Here is a 17671-nt window from a genome sequence, read left to right as displayed (position 1 = left end):
GAATTGCGTCATACAAGTAAAAAAGTTGTGAAATGAACCCAAGCACACAGTTTTCAATGCACCTCACACACTCCCCCAGGTATCTGGTATCAACTTTACCTTGAGGTTGGCTTATATGGTGTTTGTACCATTCTTTCGACATTAGTACCTTTTACCACTAGTTACTGTTCTGTCTTTACAGACAATTTCCTGTTCATTTTTTACCTCAAACTTTAAATAATTACTGTGTAAAACCAGGTTGAACTGGTTCTTTGGCTCATTCTGCAGGTTTTGGCTGTCTTTCTGTCACTTTGTGAGACAGCGTTGCACAGACAAGACTCTTGGTTTCTTATGTAGAGAGACGATCCAATCTAAAAGTAGCAACATTACTTTGTTGGGGATTATCAAGTGAATAGTGCTTCAAATCGCAGCAGGAAAGTTAGTGAGTGGAACTATTTTGGGAAGTTTTGCAGTTCACTGAAGAGCAAACAGTGACTAAACGCCAATATGAGAGGAGCTGCTGAGAGTAGGTGCAGCAGGCAGGTCCAGAGAGTACTAGACACAGCTAGTGGAGCAGAACTAAGTCTTAATAGAGGAGCCTTTTTTGGCCATGCTGAGGGATACAAAACAGAACATTGATAGCTTTTGGGAAAATGGGTGGCAGATTTAAATCAGATTTTATGTCAGACATGTTGTTTTTACGGCCAAGTTTATTTTATTATAAAATGTCGGCTGATGGTTTTAGATTTTCCTTCTAATTGTACAGCAAAGGTATCACCTCCAGCCTCTCTTTCATCTGACTTACAAAAAATACTTACATGTACAAATGTTTACAATGCTATTCTTGCAGTAAAGACAGGCAAGGCCTTGTGTTCATATTATTCCACCTAAATCATACAGCCCCATAATATTATATACAGTAAGTTCTCATTTGGCTCATATTTAAAAACATTATTTAAGACTTACAATTCTAGCTTTGTAAAAAATATGTCTGATCTTGCAACTACCATCCAGTATCTTTGCTTTTCTTCTGTCAACTATTAGTAAATTGACACCTCTACCACACATAATCGCGGTACTACGTTTACTACACTTTTCTTCATTATACTAGATACCTATAAAAAACTCCCAAAAATAAAAGTACATAGGAGAATACAATATTTAAAAGAACAGCGTATTAAGTCACATCGTTTAACAGAAGGAGCAGCAGTAATCCAGACATTTGAAGGCGTCTCACTGCTGCTGAAGCTGCAGGCTGTTGATGAACACGGTCTGCAGCTCGGTGATGTCGTCGGTGGTCTCTATGGGGATGCTGAGCCGGCCTGGGGAGCTTGAAAGTCCGACAGCAGGTTCGTAGAAAGGCTGGCACAGGTTGTCGTAGTAGGAATCCCCACAGCCCCCCACTGCACCCTGGAAGCGCTCGGTGACGTCAGGGCAGAGGTGTAGTGGTGACAGGCGGCTGAAGTCCTGGACCTGGTGCCCCCCGTGGGGGGGGTGCAGGTGGTGTTCGGGCCCGGGGCTATGGCAGGGGCTGTGGGACGGGCTGTGGGGGATCAGGCAGGTCTGCAGACAGCTGTTCCTCCTCATCGCCCGGTTCAGGTCCAGGCGGGCGATCAGCGGCCGGCCGATGCTGATGCTTTTGGTCCAGTGGACGGATTCATCGTCCATGGCGGGGAAGGTTCCCTGAAGGCACACGGTAAAGACCAGCTCCTCCTGTTGCACGGTGGGTTAGAGGAGGAATAGTGTTTAGAAACAAAAAGGGATTCATTTGTATTTGTATGGGCTTCAAAGCTAAATGTATCAAAACGCTTTCTCGGATGAACACATGATCACAGAATAAAATATCTATTCTGTCCAGTGATATATTGATATATTTTGTGATTAAGTTTGGTAGGGTATGATACATGATATAGAATATGAGTTGAATTTTTAAATACCAAGGGTATATAGCTCTTGAAAAAATTAAGACACCACTTCAGCATTATCAGTTTCTCTGGTTTTACTATTTATAGGTATGTGTTGGAGTAAAATAAATGTTTTTTAATTGTATTCTTTAAACTACTGACAACATTTCTCTGTGTTGGAATTCAACAGACTCTGGAATTGAATGGCTGCCATCCATGTAGAGATTGAGATTTAAAAAACATTTGGATTGGTCTCTTAATTTTTTACAGAGCTGTATCTCTTAAAGGTAGGGTAGGTAAGTTTGAGAAACCGGCTCGAGATACACTTTTTGTTATATTCCATGGAATGCTCTTAACATCCCGATAGCAATGAATATCTTAAGTGCTTTGACAAAAAATCCATAAAAAAATGTCATCTGTGGAAGCAGCACGACCAATCATTTTAGCCGGCCCAGCTAAAATAACTGGATGGCCTACCTGCCTGTCAGCCTTCCATCTGTGCACAAACTTATCTCGTGCCCTCATTGGTCATGTGTGCGTTCGTGTGTGTTGGAGGAGGGGCTCTGTAAGGAAGTGGCAGATTTTCTCCGGTTGTGTATTTTCAAATTCTAGCGATCTCGAGCCGGTTTCTCAAACTTACCTACCCTACCTTTAACTATTGACAAAATGTAAGAGGGATTTGGTACAGGTATTCATGATGACCTAAGGATGAGCCACCACCAGCTCTAATGGGGTAACACAAAATGTGTTAAAGACAGGTTATTAAACGTTGGGCTTCAAACAGGAAACAATAGGCTTCCTCAAGAGCTAGACATTTTTTCTAAAACCCTATAAACATAACAAAAACTGTCAAACTTTTTTTTTTTTTTAAACAAAGAAATTGAGTTAAAAAACCACATCGATGTTTATAAAGAGATTGTCATGTTGAGTTTTACCCTGAGTTTCTGCAGAGAGCTGACTCTGGTGTAGAGGCAGTGCTGGGGCAGGTTGCTGGACAGAAGGTAGATCCCCGTCTCCTCTGGGGTCTCTCTGTTCATCTCCTTAGGGTCCACATCAAGGTCCTGTAGTGAGGAACACATGCAGGTGGCAGTGGACAATATGAACACACTTTATGGGCATTTACAGTACATGTGCTGTTAGATAGGTGAGAGAGGTGAGAAATGTATTTCTGTCTTTATGGCCAGTGTTCATGACAACATACTGACCTGGGAGAAGTCTGTGACGTGCGCCTGGCAGGACGACATGTTTTCGGGCTTCTTCACGATGTGAGTGTAAATGACGAGCACGTTGGAGAACTCTGCAGCGAAGCCCAGCTTGATCTGAGCCCCGCAGTCAAAGTTAAGACACATGCTCTCGGGAAGCTCTGGAATACAGTACACAAGTTAAAAAAAAAAAAAAGACATGAATGAATAGGGGATAAATAGATAAAAAGATAAAAAGATAAATGGACATTTTAAAACAGTTCTTTCTAAACTTCATTGTTATTCCACACACAAAAAGTCACAAGATCATCTTTTCTTAAAGGCTCTACATTTTAAAATCTTCAACATCAGCGATACCCAAGCTGAGATTCAGGTACCCTTAATTGAATGGTTTCACAAGCCAAACAGATTTGAAACCACTTAAAGAGAACACTCCACAGGTAGTTTGGTAGTTTACCAGGTTGTAATATTTGACAAAATGACTGGAAGTTATGTTAATTTCCTTGCTAGCTTCTGTGTTCCCTATGCAAATATTTTTTAGCTGATACCAGAGGTGCTAATTTTTATTATCGGGGGTTTCTTACTCTTCCCATCATGTTTCTAAAAAAAAGTGTGGTTTTCTTGAGAAGCCTCAATGTGTGCATGTGTGTGTAATTTGAGTGAGCACTAAGTGTTTAGTCAGCATTAACCTGAGTCAACATTTGACTGAGCGTGCAGTACTGAGTGCAGTGATACAATACTAAACAAACATTTTCAAAACTTTGTTAAACATACCGTGAGCCTTTGCCCATTGGAGTCTGTGAGCGTGATCACCGCTGTCGCCGGGCAGGATAGGATCCGTCAGCGCCCTCCTCTCCGACAGACTACTGCGGATCTCCAGAGCCTGCTTCCCCTTCGTAGCGTCAAACTGACCCATATCTGGACACAAGATATGGATTACATGTTTACCAACAGCTTGTCTTGACTGGAATACCACACAATATTTTAAAAACTCCATAACATGACCCGGTCCGACCTGCACTGTGAGCTCACTGAGACTCACATTATGCAAGCACATTTAATTAGCCCATCCTGAAGGTATCCTAAATGTGGTTCAAAAGTAAGTGCATTTTACATCCACCTCAAGTCATTTTCCATTAACCATGCATATAAAATGAAACTCCATTAGCCCTCGAGCAAATACAATTTTGAGATGAATAATTCAAAGCATGCTACATTTAATCAACTTTATTGGCCTAGATCAGGCATGGGCAAACTAAGGCCCGCGGGCCATATACGGCCCGTTGGGCTTTTTAATCCGGCCCGCCGAATATTGGTACAAGATTGTCCAAATTATAGTAAAGACCGCATTAATTTTGCCTTTTTCCTGCAATACCCGGCATTTCAGTTGATCCCACTAGATGGCGCACTCTAGACACAATTGACCTTTGCTGGAGTCTGGCCCCACTCGGCAACCCGGCAAGATCTAAGAACCAAATAGAGAGGCGAAGTCCCTCCCTTTCCGGGGGAGCTCCATGGGACCTTATTTCGGAAAAGTTATGCATTGAAGTCAATGGAGAGAGAAAGATTATCTTTCGATCCCGTTTGAATTGTGCCACGAATTACACATATGATGTTTGTCAATTTAAAAGATAATTTTACAAGTCAAAAAAATAAAAATGTGTCGTAAAACTGTGAAGTAACACTTTTTTGTGTGAACCGCTCAATGACCTACATTTCCCGTCTCGCACCACACACCAAGACGGCCGTCACGTTGGCACATTTCACTTATTTCTTTCAGAATGAGGCGAAAAGTATTAAAAGAGGTGAAAATCACTACAAGTCTGGGCATGTTGAGAGCTGTACATACACACAAGGGGAGTTAGTCGGTTCGTAAGAGCCGGGATTCTGGGATTTGTAGTCTTTCTAGTTACGTATTTTTCATAGTCTTATATTTCAACAGTTTTACGACAAACTGTGACTTTTTTTACATGGAAATTATTATTTAAGATTGACAAACATCATATGTGTAATTCGTGGCACAATTCAAACGGGATCGAAAGATAATCTTTCTCTCCCCATTGACTTCAATGCATAATTTTTCCGAAATAAGGTCCCATGGGTCGGAAGTTGATGGGCGGGACTTCACTCTATATATAAAGGCTGCACCGGATCTGATAAAAACGGATCCAGATTTGATTCTCCCTATAAGCCAAAGACAAAGTCACATGTACATGTGTTACATATTTGAAGTCATGAATTGTTAGTAATTAAGAACTGGGCCCATAAAAAAATAGGTAGCAATGTTGAGCTGAAATTGACCCATAACGAAATAACTACAGGATGGATTGCTATGACATTTGCTATAAACAATTTCCCCCACAGGATGTGTTGTAGCCACTGTGGGTATCTCCACTTAATAAGGTGTAATCATAAGCTCAAAATGTCAAACCACAATCATGCAGAGCTAATGTCAGCCTCAGCTGCATCAGCTGTTCAGCGTGACCGGTGCTAATTGGCCATTTTATAATGCAAACATGAGGCTGGACTTCCTATTATTTTGCAACCCTAAAAGTCCGAACTGAAAGCCAATTTGCCTGATAATAAAATCAATGACTGCTCTGAAAATACAAACTCTCATTACAACAAAAAGATACACGTGGCTAATTATTATGCAGAAGGACATCATTGGACCATCCCAGTTATTATAGGCTATATTTATTTCCAAAATCATGGCGAGTACAGCGAATACAAGTTGTAACAAGCAGTAGCGCTGAGCAAAGTGACTAGAACGCGACCACACACTTATATAAAGTCAGGCAACACTAACCAGGCTTAGTGTGATTCTGTTTATTTGACCTTACTTTAATGTCCATCCGTTCACTGTTATTGACCATTGTGAAGAGGCAGACGTTTTCCTGTTGTTTTGTATTATTGCAGCTATCGGATGGAATAAATACATGGGCTACATGTGGCCATCACAAGTAAAATCATGACGAAAACTACGCCGGTAAAATATGCGTGTAGAAAACGGCTTATCCCACAATATGATAGCAACAAGTAGTCAAGAAAGTCTGATTAGCTGCGGTTGCTATGCTAACATCACCTGTAGAATGTCAGAGAAACTTTCCTAACAGCGTTGTGATGCCAAACAGCGTCAATTCAGACTGACACACATTCACTGATGGGGATGGGGGATATTTATCAGCTGCTTGTGTGACAGTCAGACAGCGAAGACTTTTCAGCGGCCGATGCCGTGAGTTAACAGTAGACTGCACCTGGCTCGCCGATAATAAATTATCATTACACCTGGGTAAAACAGAGTCCATTCTCTTCGGTTCGAAACATAATCTCAGCAAATCCGACGACTTCTCAGTTGCAGTGGGTGACATTATTGTCACAAGTAAGAAGGAAATTACATACCTAGGATCTATTCTTGAGGCAAACCTCTCCTGTGACAAAATGGCGTCCAATGTAATAAAAAAAGTCAATCAAAGAACTAGATTCTTATACCGGATCTCCTCTCTGGTAAACAAAAACACCCTGAAAACTCTGGCAGGAGCACTCATTCAAGGGTACTATGACTATGCTTGCACGTCATGGTACCATAGCACCTCCAAGGTGCTAAAAATAAAACTTCAAACATCGCAAAATAAACTGGTCAGACTACTGCTTGACCTTTCATCTAGAACCCACCTCACCTCTGCCCACTTTGACAACCTAGGATGGCTTAGAGTAGATGACAGAGTACAGCTACTTGCAATGGGCCTGGTCTACAAGATCCACTACACCTCTATGGTACCCATGTACATGTCAACATTCTTCCCAAAGGTCAAGGAATACCATGATCATAACACCAGAGGGAGCTCCACAAATCATGTAAAACCCAGATTTGGCACAAAAAAGGGGGAATACACGTTTCGCAATTATGCCACATCAAGGTGGAACGCTCTTCCCACAACTGTAAAGGAAAGTAAAACTATACTTACCTTCAAAACCTCTCTTAAAGAGCACCTTCGGGGGAGAGCATTGCAAAACTGGCCCCGGTAATGGTACAAATCTCAACCTGTCGTACAATGGACAGCTTCCCCCCCCCCCATCTATGTATATACTCAGCATTTTAGACTCTGTTACTAACTGTATATCTGTAGACTTGGTATGTCTTAAATGTCCGGTTAGGATGTATTAGAACGAAATCTAAAATGAAAATTGTAAATAAGCCATCTGTATGTAAAAAAAACACCTGTATGTAAATTGTAAATGAGCCATCTGTATGTCAAATATGTCTTATATGTCTTAAATGATATGATGAATTGGAAATGGGGGACCCTGATGTAAACAAGACGAAAGTCTTTCTCTGGTCTGCATCCCCTTAACAATTGTATGTTTTGAGTTACTGTACTGTACCCAATATACAAGCTGTTAATAAACTTTTCAATCAATCAATCAATCAGACTAAACTCCGGTGGAAGAGCAGCACTGCAGCGGGCGATAATGCCGCTGAACCACATTAATAAACAATGCCCCACGGCACACTGGAGAAAGGTATAAGGTTGGAGAAGTAGTTATTTAATTTAATCTGGTTTCGTATGATTACAAACTACCCGACGCAGTCCTCTATTGATGTTGTTGTGAGCGGTGTTGCGGAGAAAATCAGTGACGTTAAACGCCGTGTGGGTAATAAGAAGGCACGTAAACGGTTACGTCATGACGCAAACGATGACGCAAACAATGACGCAATGACGCAATAATTCACCTTTGAACCTGCATCTGTAACAATGAGTGGACCAAGGAAAAGAGAAGTAGACAATGTTAATGAGCAGTGGACAGCTACATATTTGTTAATCGAAGTGCGATATAAGGCTGTATGTCTTATTTGCCAAGAAACCGTTGCAGTTTTTAAAGAATACAATATCAGCCGCCACTTTTCAACCATCTGCTACTGGCCCGGCCCGTCTGTCAAACTTTAAAACTCATAGTGGCCCCCGAGCCAAAAAGTTTGCCCACCCCTGGCCTAGATGAAAACACATCCTATGGGAAACAAACTGTAAAACAATTGACTTCATAACCAAACACTGAAAATTGTCTTTTAATTCTTCATGGTAATCTTCAACACAAATTAAATACATTAACTAGCTAACTTAATTTAACTACAGTAAGTCGTTTTCCTTTACATATATATCATATATATTATTCGTAGGAGGGGTTAAACAAGTAATAGATTGATTGCTATTGTAATATTATATTTTGAAATGAATATATTAACGGTAACAATGGTTATTGTTTTTATTTATAATTTTTCTTTTTTTGTGAGGGTTCTTTGTTCTTTTGACATAATATTTGTTTATATGGAAAATATGAATGATATACACATTTGAAAGATCTTTTTGTATTATTTATATAAGTAATTATTTAAGCGCTTCATGTTATTATCATGTGTGGTGTTTCTGGTCTCTCTCACCCTCAGCGACTCTGTCCAGCACCACGGTGATCTTCTCATTGTCCAGCAGCCGCTTCTTCAAAAACTTGACGAACACGCCGTTGGTGAAGCCGCTGGAGCTCAGCTCGAAGGCCTCTGCATCCTGGCACCTGGCCAGACAAAACACAACATTTTTACACTTGGAAACAAAAACTGTATGCATTTTGTTTTGGATGATGAGTGATGTCTTAAACTTACGTGGCGTATCCAAAGACAATGTTGGCCGTAACCCTCAGGACGATGTTTGGAGCGCTGTCATCATGGTAATTTCCTGGATTTTTTTTAAAGATGCAACAACACATTTGTAAATCCTTAACAGTTCTGCTGGGAGCAAAATATAGTCCTAAAGGCTCCTAAAGCCGCATAATACTGCAGAAATAACATCTCTGGTTCGATTGCAACTGACCTTTTGCATGTCAAACCCGTCTCTCTCTCCTCTCTTCAGAATTCCTAGTTATTATCACTTTCATCTATCTAATAGGGCTTCAAATTCTCCCATTATGTAATGCAAAATCTTCAACAAAATGTAAATGAATCTACTGTAAATAGGTTGATGACTCAAGAGGAAATGTGCCACGTTAAACAATAAGAAATATATTTGTTACCGAAAACCCTATAGAAAATAAATGTACATTTTAGTAAACAAAAGCTTTCGCGGAAATTACACTGCATGGAAGCATTCCCATGGCAATTATTTGTGCAGTTCTTATTGTAATACATTGTATGATTCATTATAATGAAGAACATTTAAATTCTTACTATTGTTACTCTGGTTTTCTTGCAGTATTCATAGTTTGTAATATTTCAGGTATAGTATGAATCTGAGCACTCCCTACACATGGTTGCTTTTATGATACACTGGAGTAACTATACTCTTTTACCTACATCTATTGATACCCAGAAGTCAACTTTGAAACTGTTCCCAGCATTGTTATAGGCCATAGTGACGTACACTTTCTCTGTAACGGATCCAATCTATGTTCTTCCCAAATAGCTCATGTCACGCTGACTTTATAAATATTGGCAACGGGAAATACTAATTCTCCTGCAATGTGAGTATCACTTACAATCCCAGTTAAATGTAATAGGTCTAAGGGACTGAGCCACTGCCTCACCTCTTCCTGCACATGTCCAGCAGGAAAACATTGAGGCCCGTCTCCTTCTCCTGCATCAGTTTGAGGATGCTCTGCACACACAGACAGTTGGCTGAGCGGTACGGGTTAGGGGCATCAACCGGAACCATGAAACTGTTCCCGTAGTTCTCATACCCGTGACCAGCGTAGTACAGCAGACCTGAAAAGTGAACGCCATGTTATGTGAGTTGAGTCTTTTTAGATCTTCGACCATCAAGCAAGATTCCAAAGTAAAATCCTAACGTACCATAGACCCCCTTGTGTAGCAGCAACAGGAACTCGTCCACAGCGTTCCTCATCTCCGTCTCTGTGAGGTCCAGCAGTGAAACCACCTGGAAGTTGAGCTGCCGCAGGAGGTTGGTGAGGTCGTACACGTCCACCATGGGGGCTTTGAGCTGCGGGTGGTTCTGGTAAGACAGATTGCCAATCAGCAGCGCCACTTTGTCAGTCGCTGTGAGAGAGAGGGAGAGGAAAGCGCTCTTTAAAACTACAGGGGGGAAAACAACTCATATGCATCAATGAAACACCTTAACGAACCAACAAGTGAACAGAAAATGTAAAAAGAACCGTAAAGGGCTTAGTTTTTACTGCAATGATTGTCATGTCTAGTTTACTGCAGGTTGTGCATTTTGGCTTTCTTACAATAAACCCCATGACCCCACTGCACATTATACATATATTCAGTGTCTGGAGGGTTACTTATTAGTTACTTAATAATGTTACTTTTTACATTTGATTACTTTTAAGATTGACTAAAAGCACAGCATTCCTAAACCGGGCAGTGTACACCTTACAACAGTACTCAACACTGTTTACTGTTTAAAATTGTATTCAAAGGTCTTCAATAGAATTAGCATTAAGATTGAACAGGGCAACTAAATCAACGTTATGTTGTACAACTCCTTTGTGAACACCAACATTTTTATAAGAAAGTGTAATATAATTAGATTTTTCGTCTCACAAGATAATGAATTAATTACATAATGCTGTCACACATTAGTAGTCCCTCCACAACACTGAATACATTTATCCAAATTATTGCTAGAAAATAAAGAAAATGCCCCACGGTTACCAGTTGGAGGTTCTGGTTGTAACCTTTTTTTTACCGCCTACTTAATAAAGCCTGCTAAAGCAACTTCACTGGCTGACTCCATGTAGAGAAGCAGAGGATTTACTTGTGATCAATGTCGGAGCAGATAGTGTAGATTTTTCCTCCTGCCTACATGTTGATTTTCTAATCTAATTTATTCTAATTTGATAACAATAAAGATCTGTAAAAGGACTTCCTTAACCAATAGTTAAGGAAGTGATGAATTGTAAAAAACAGAATTACATAGAAATACAGGCAGGATGTAAGCAATATTTCTCAGAATGTCAAACACAATGATATTAATATCTATGATTTTCTTTTTCTGGTGACAGTATGCCGTGAGATGTTGGTCAAACTATTCTACGGGTATTTTAGAGGTAATATTCTCTGTTGTTGTGTGACTTTAATATGTTGTAAAGTGTCATTTTTGCTTCCTGTGTAATGTGAAACTTGCTTGCATGTCAGCAGCTACTGCTGACATGGAAGCAAGTTTCACATCTTTTCTTTGGTGTTTATTTTGAGGGTGGAACTGACAAAGATCCTGATATCAGACAGTTACAAAGCTGACATACAGAGGAACTGTGCGTCAGCCATATAAATCACTAAAATACGTAAGGGGAAAAAACAGGTTAACAATAAAGTGGTCATATATTTATGATTCACCAACACAATTAAATTAAATTAACAGACACTTACCATAAAGATGATCTGGGATACTATTTAGGAAAAATGCACTGGAACCTACAATTGAGATGTCACAATTTGAATATAGTAAAGCTGTGTAAGGAAAAGATGTGTTTGAATAAGTAGAAATGTATGAATCCTTTAAAAGTAAAGTTATTCTTACCTTCTCCAATGGTTAAAACATCATCTGGAAATACAAAAAATACAAGAATATTACAATTAAATAGCTGATCAACTTTTCATTTTTTGCTTGTTGTTTTGAAATATCCTTTTGATTAGGAAAAAATATATTATTTACATGTAAGGTTAGCATTACACTCAATCACAATGCAAAACATTTCAGGCTGGGATTCTATGGTTTCCTAATGTTAAGAAATCCCATAAATACAACAAAACCAACAATTTGTCAGTCCTACTGAACACATGTATGTTCAGGTCACTAAAACATGGTTTTCTTTTTGAAAAAGCCTCAGTACTCCGGGCCTTTTTTTTTCTGTAAACATTACCTGCAATTGTTAGGGAATATTTTCAGTTGTTGAGTATACACATTGAGTGCTTTAGTGAGTATTTACAGAAGTAGCAGGATGGTTTAAATGTTAATTATATCAGAGTTGTAAGTCACCTTGTGGTACAGCGTGGCTCAGTAACGTGTTTTTTTATAGTAAAATGTTTCCCGGCAGCAATGACAAAGAGGAATGAGCTATATCTGGCTTTGAAACACAGATCATACTTCAGTATTAGGTGATAAAATGTTGGATTTTGTCTTTTCATGGGATTGTTTGAAAATAAGACAAATATAAAATACAGCCATAGTTTAGCATGGATTTGATTAAGAGTAGTGACATTAGTCAAATAAAAAAAGCATGTATTCGAAACCTGGAGATCACACTGTGTGAATAATACCTTGTGCTGGTTAGTGTTTATGTGGCAACAATCTAGATCATGACCCACATGCAGTTACATAAGTTAAAAAATTACATTTGCATGCAGCTAAAGCTTGCCAATAGTTCCCCTCCTGCCATTTATTACACCATGCAGCAGTATGTTCAAATCTACCTTCCGAGCACTCCATTGCCACTGAAATCTGGACAGATATCCTCGGTTCTTTCAGTCAAGAGCAAAGCAAATAAGCACACAGACATAACAACAGTAGAGCTGGTTTTACAGGACTGTAATTGCAACTTTAAAAAATGTACTGAAGTGTGACTTACCGATCACTATGTCCACTTCGTTGGACCACATTCTCTCTGTGCTGCTGCTGATCTCACAGCGATACCTGCCGCTATGATCCTGTATCGAGTGAGGAATCTAAAATGCATAGATGTTTTTGATTAACATGGAGCTGCTGTGATGCAATTCAAATGTCAGACTTGATCGGACCATTAAAGTATTATCGTATCGTATTAAAGCCTTGTTCCTTAAAAAAGAAAGATGTTCCTGCCTAAATGTTGCCGTTTGTTCACTTTAAACAGAAAAAAAAAGTCTCCAAACATAAAGAAAAAGTAACCTAAGTAACCCTTAACCTATACATCTTCCCTAACAACCTTTCCTCACCATGAGTTTCCTCTTTGTGGCGTTGGGGAGCGGTACGCCATTTCTGTGCCACTGGTATCGAGGGATGGGCCGTCCCACCGCTCCACACTCCAGCTGCAGGGACTCCCCTACATATAGCCGCTGTGACTGAGGCTGGATCACCATCTTCAGCCGACCCTCTAAGGAGTGATAACTCTGCCCTGATAGGAGAAGGACACAAGCCATTATTGGTATTTAATCTCTACAATCTCGTTGGGAAAATATAGTGTTAAACAGAGCAGCAGTTTAACATGTGTAATATCTTACCGCAAGACACAGTGACATCCATGACTTCCACCTGAGCCCAACGGCTGAATTCAAAAGCATCTCCAGAGTTGACCCTGCAGATGTAAAAGCCAGCATCCTTCAGATGGACTGGACTTATCACCAGATCCGCAGAGAAGCTGTTTGGTACCTGTGGTTGTGGAAAATATGAAGACTGTTTACTAACTTGAAAAAAATGAATGGCCTCTTTAGCATTTACTATTAGGTCTTTTGTCTTCATCCCCCATTGGCTCTACTTTATTTATCAAAAGATATTTTTTCCAGGGCTGTGTATCTTGTTGAATACACAAGGTGCATTGTAGGTTTTTAGTTATTTTTCAAGATCAGAGAACATTATGCAGAAGGAATCCGTGTCTGTGTTTGTGCATTAAAATGATCAGACTCTGGCAAAACAGTGCCATCTTTCAAAAAACAAAACAAAGAAACACACACATATTTTATCCAAAAAAACCTTCCTTTAAAGTTGTTAGTGTATGGGTAGGAGGGGTGGCAGCTCACCTCTTCCTTGGTCTTGAACCACTGGTACTGAACTGGAGATCTGCCCGAAGCAAGGCAGCTCAGCCGAAGATTGTGACCGGATATAAGAGCCACCGACTGGGGCTGAAGGAGGATCTGCAGGGCTTTAGGAGAATTTGTATTTTAATTCATGCTTTGTTTTAATTTGAAAGACATCTGTAGCAAAGACAACACTAAATACAAAATGTAAAAATCACCCAATTGGGTTTATATGTGGTGGTGGTTCCCCATAAAAGTGTTAATGCAGTCTCACTGTACTTAAGCAATTAACATTATGACTATTTCCTAGATTAATTGATTATTTTTCAATCTATGAAATGTAAGGGTTTAGGAATTGTGAAAAATGGCAAAGGTGATGTCTGTAAGTGATTTGTTGTGTCAGTCTAAGGTGCTTGCCCCACGGGAACGCATACGGCCGTTTGCGTAACTGTTTAGTGTCATATAGACCGTTCTGCCACACTAGGATGACCGAATATGGCAGTAAACAACTGCGGTAACGATAACGGGTCCCAAGGTGGATAGAACGGCATACGCAACGCTCTGGGGGGGTCCAACGGCTCTGTGTGTAGGACCTATACGATCATTTTGTGGTAATGATGACGCAATAGCCCTGCCTCCCCCCACCTCTGCTGCTCACCCCCGCAAAAGTAAACTGCACACTGAATTCAGATTATTTATCTTTCTCTCGATATGGACATAAACGCGAGTGAAGTCTAATCTGACAGGACGGAGACACGCAGCTCCTCCCGCTGATCATCTTTATGGTAAGTGTCTGTTCATTTCATTTAAAGGTGGGGTAGGTAATTTCGGAGAAACCAGCTCGAGTGCGTAGAATTTGAAAATACACAACCGGAGAAAATCTGCTACTTCCTTACAGAGCCCCTCCTCCAACACACACGAACGCGCACATGACCAATGAGGGCACGAGATAAGTTTGTGCACAGATGGAAGGCTGACAGGCAGGTAGGCCATCCAGTTATTTTAGCCGGGCCGGCAGTATTACAGTATTACGGCTTCCACAGATGACATTTTTTTATGGATTTTTTGTCAAAGCACTTAAGATATTCATTGCTATCGGGATGTTAAGAGCATTCCATGGAATATAACAAAAAGTGTATCTCGAGCCGGTTTCTCAAACTTACCTACCCCACCTTTAATTGTGTTGGTGAATCATAAATATATGACCACTTTATTGTTAACCTGTTTTTTCCCCTTACGTATTTTAGTGATTTATATGGCTGATTTATATGGCTGACGCACAGTTCCTCTGTATGTCAGCTTTGTAACTGTCTGATATCAGGATCTTTGTCAGTTCTACCCTCAAAATAAACACCAAAGAAAAGATGTGAAACTTGCTTCCATGTCAGCAGCTACACAGGAAAACACACACTTCAAGTCAGATCATCACCCTTAGCTATTTTTAATTACCTCTCAAACTACCTAAACTAGTTATAAATATGTTTATTTTTTACTGTCGGGTCACTCATTACTGGATCAGCTGCTGCATGAGACAGACACTGACGCTGTCAGAAGAGAGGAAAAAGAGAGGCCAGGCTCCGTGTATTTTATTATTATATATAGTCGTTATTCATTTGTTTTAAAGCTTAATAAATAACAAAGAAGACCTTTGACCGGCACTTTTATAATTTTGTCCGGAAGATTTAAACTTTTACACACGTTGACCGGCGAAAAACTCTGCCCGGTTCCCTCGGCCCCCACCACGGTGAATAAACAGAAGGGCAACCATGACAACCATGCTTCTTCGCTGCTTTTGTGGAGGAAGTTACAGCGCCACGATTGCGTTAATCCTATGCGTTTTGCCGTATGCGTTCCCGTGGGGCAAGCACCTAAACCGTTCAGTTCAATGTGATAGAAGACAAAGAAAAGCAGGAAATCTCCAGAGACTTATAACTGCATTTTTGAATTAAGAAAGATTACTTTAACAATAATAGAGTATCAATAAATAAATACAAAACTAAAACTGATTGAACCTTACTTGAATGAGGAGCTTTTTTACTCACTGTAATCTGGCTGGCAGTTGTACTGTAAGGGTGAGTCATACTTTACCTTTAAAGCTAAAGTTACAAATACAGAGAACAAAGATCTCCCTGATTTGGATACTTGATATCATGATAACAAAAGTCTGGAGGCGTTGTTCCTGTACCTGGAGGTTTCAGGCACTGCAGGGCCTCAGAGTTGCCCACAGTTTGGAGGTAGTCGGCCAGCTGACCCGTGGTGCAGCCTCGTTCTCCCATGAGCCTCAGCAGCATGCGGCTCGGGCTTCCCTCCAGCTCCAGCACCTTCAGAGAGCACATCTCCATGTCGTCTGAGCTGGAGAAAGAAGCAAGAGGAGGACAGCACGTCATATTTTAGAAATAACAATCACATTTTTTACCAAGTATGTCGACACATACAAGGAATTTCCCTCTGGTTTATATAGGATAATTAATGAAACATAGACATATTCAAAATAAACAGGCAATAGCTGAACAGCAATAACACCGCATAGGGGACAGTAATAGTAGATAACGTCAAATCTACATGGTGATGGCTTTATAGATTTATTAATGGATTACGTGCAATTCTTTTGACCTTGTTTTTTGACCAAAATATTCAACTATGATCTAAATGTAAGAACAAGGTTTCAGCTTCAGCACAGATATTCCAAATCGAAACACAGAGCTGGAAACTTCTTTTAATCCTAAATTGTTTTCTAAAAAGACACCAAAAAATAGGTTATTATATATTCTGATGCTGTTGAAAATGCTTGTTTACATCATTTTCGGTGTAAAATGTGTCTTTGTCTCAATATGTCATATTATGTGATAATAAACCTATAATACAAACAGTAAAAATACAAACAGATTTAGACTTTATGCACAGAATCTTATTGTATGTAACTATGTGTTCATTTACAGGATGTGGACACATAACCATCTATAGGAGTTACGCATTATTAACATGAATGTCCTTTGTGTCTTTTACGTTTTTCACAATAACAATCCAGCACCTTGCTTAATATGTAGGCTAGTAGCCTATTATCTACTTAATTGTAACTTATAACGTACAGTTGGGCACTTTAATACTAAATGTGTAGAACATCAAATGCATAAAGCACAATGCTATTATAGTAACCAGGTAAATTCATCTATATGAGAAAATAAACATTTCATATATCATACCATAATACAGCCTGCAACGCTAGGAGTCAGACACGCTTGGATTGTTTTAACAACAATATCTTTGTGATTTTAATCGGTTAACCATGTCAATTCTTAATGTATTAATTTCAGCCTACCTGACTCTGAACCGTCTGTCATTGCCGACTATCTCTCCAAGTTTTCGCCATCCTTTCTTGCTGGATTTGTCCAACACATCGCAGAGCTTCTTCACCGCCGGCTCCTTCAACAAGTTGATCTTCGTGGACCGCTCCAAAGAAGAGTCCGACATGATGGAGCCAGGCAAGAAAAGTTTACCATCAACGCTAATTAGACTGAAGACACTAGTGTTACACCTGACAACACTTCACTTCACGACCAAAAAAAGTTGACTTCCTGAAAGAAATGGTAAAAGTGATACAGACCCTCCTACTGCGCCGTTTTGGTTTTTCCCCCACGCAGCTGCGCGCTTCTCCTGCCGAAGAGTGTGTATGCATCAAGATGAAGTACATTTGCAGGTTGGATTTTGTGTTGCCCAAGAGTATGCAAAAGGCTGCCATCTTGGGAAGATAGATCAGGATACATTTCACAAATGAAATGTTGAGTAAAATAAATTCAATATTGAAACACCGACATCTTGTGGTATCTGCACTCTTTGGCTGTAATGTACTCGGTGAAGTCTTGGAAAAA

At 39.9% G+C, this 17671-nt stretch overlaps 1 protein-coding gene across 2 annotated transcripts; it reads right to left on the bottom strand.

Annotated features, from left to right (window-relative positions):
• Window positions 1-671: 671 nt before the first annotated feature.
• Window positions 672-17549, bottom strand: malt1 (MALT paracaspase 1). Of its 2 annotated transcripts, XM_034118391.1 has the most exons (17): window positions 17122-17549; window positions 15988-16154; window positions 13806-13927; window positions 13290-13437; window positions 13005-13183; window positions 12662-12758; window positions 12507-12554; window positions 11614-11637; window positions 11463-11507; window positions 9924-10127; window positions 9659-9836; window positions 8742-8813; window positions 8526-8653; window positions 3860-4003; window positions 3089-3246; window positions 2819-2944; window positions 672-1692 (listed from the first exon to the last, which is right to left on the bottom strand). In XM_034118391.1, exons 1-17 carry the CDS (start codon window positions 17271-17273, stop codon window positions 1213-1215), a joined length of 2472 nt encoding a protein of 823 aa, XP_033974282.1. In that variant the 5' UTR covers window positions 17274-17549; the 3' UTR covers window positions 672-1212. The 2 variants fall into 2 exon arrangements, with proteins under 2 accessions (XP_033974282.1, XP_033974284.1); XM_034118393.1 differs by lacking the exon at window positions 12507-12554 and having other exon boundaries at window positions 17122-17548.
• Window positions 17550-17671: the final 122 nt, after the last annotated feature.

The sequence above is a fragment of the Trematomus bernacchii genome, unplaced genomic scaffold, assembly GCF_902827165.1.
Source record: "Trematomus bernacchii unplaced genomic scaffold, fTreBer1.1, whole genome shotgun sequence".
NCBI lineage: Eukaryota > Metazoa > Chordata > Actinopteri > Perciformes > Nototheniidae > Trematomus > Trematomus bernacchii.
Note: the sequence above shows the minus strand (reverse complement) of the source record. Positions and strands in the feature narration are given on the sequence as shown.

Coding starts and splice junctions, on each gene's coding strand:
- malt1 (XM_034118391.1), bottom strand. CDS start 17,273: ATGTCGGACTCTTCTTTGGAGCGGTCCACGAAGATCAACTTGTTGAAG. Junction 13,184..13,289: donor GGATGTCACTGTGTCTTGCG/GTAAGATATTAC, acceptor TTCTCCTATCAG/GGCAGAGTTATCACTCCTTA. Junction 2,945..3,088: donor ACGTCACAGACTTCTCCCAG/GTCAGTATGTTG, acceptor TCCTCACTACAG/GACCTTGATGTGGACCCTAA.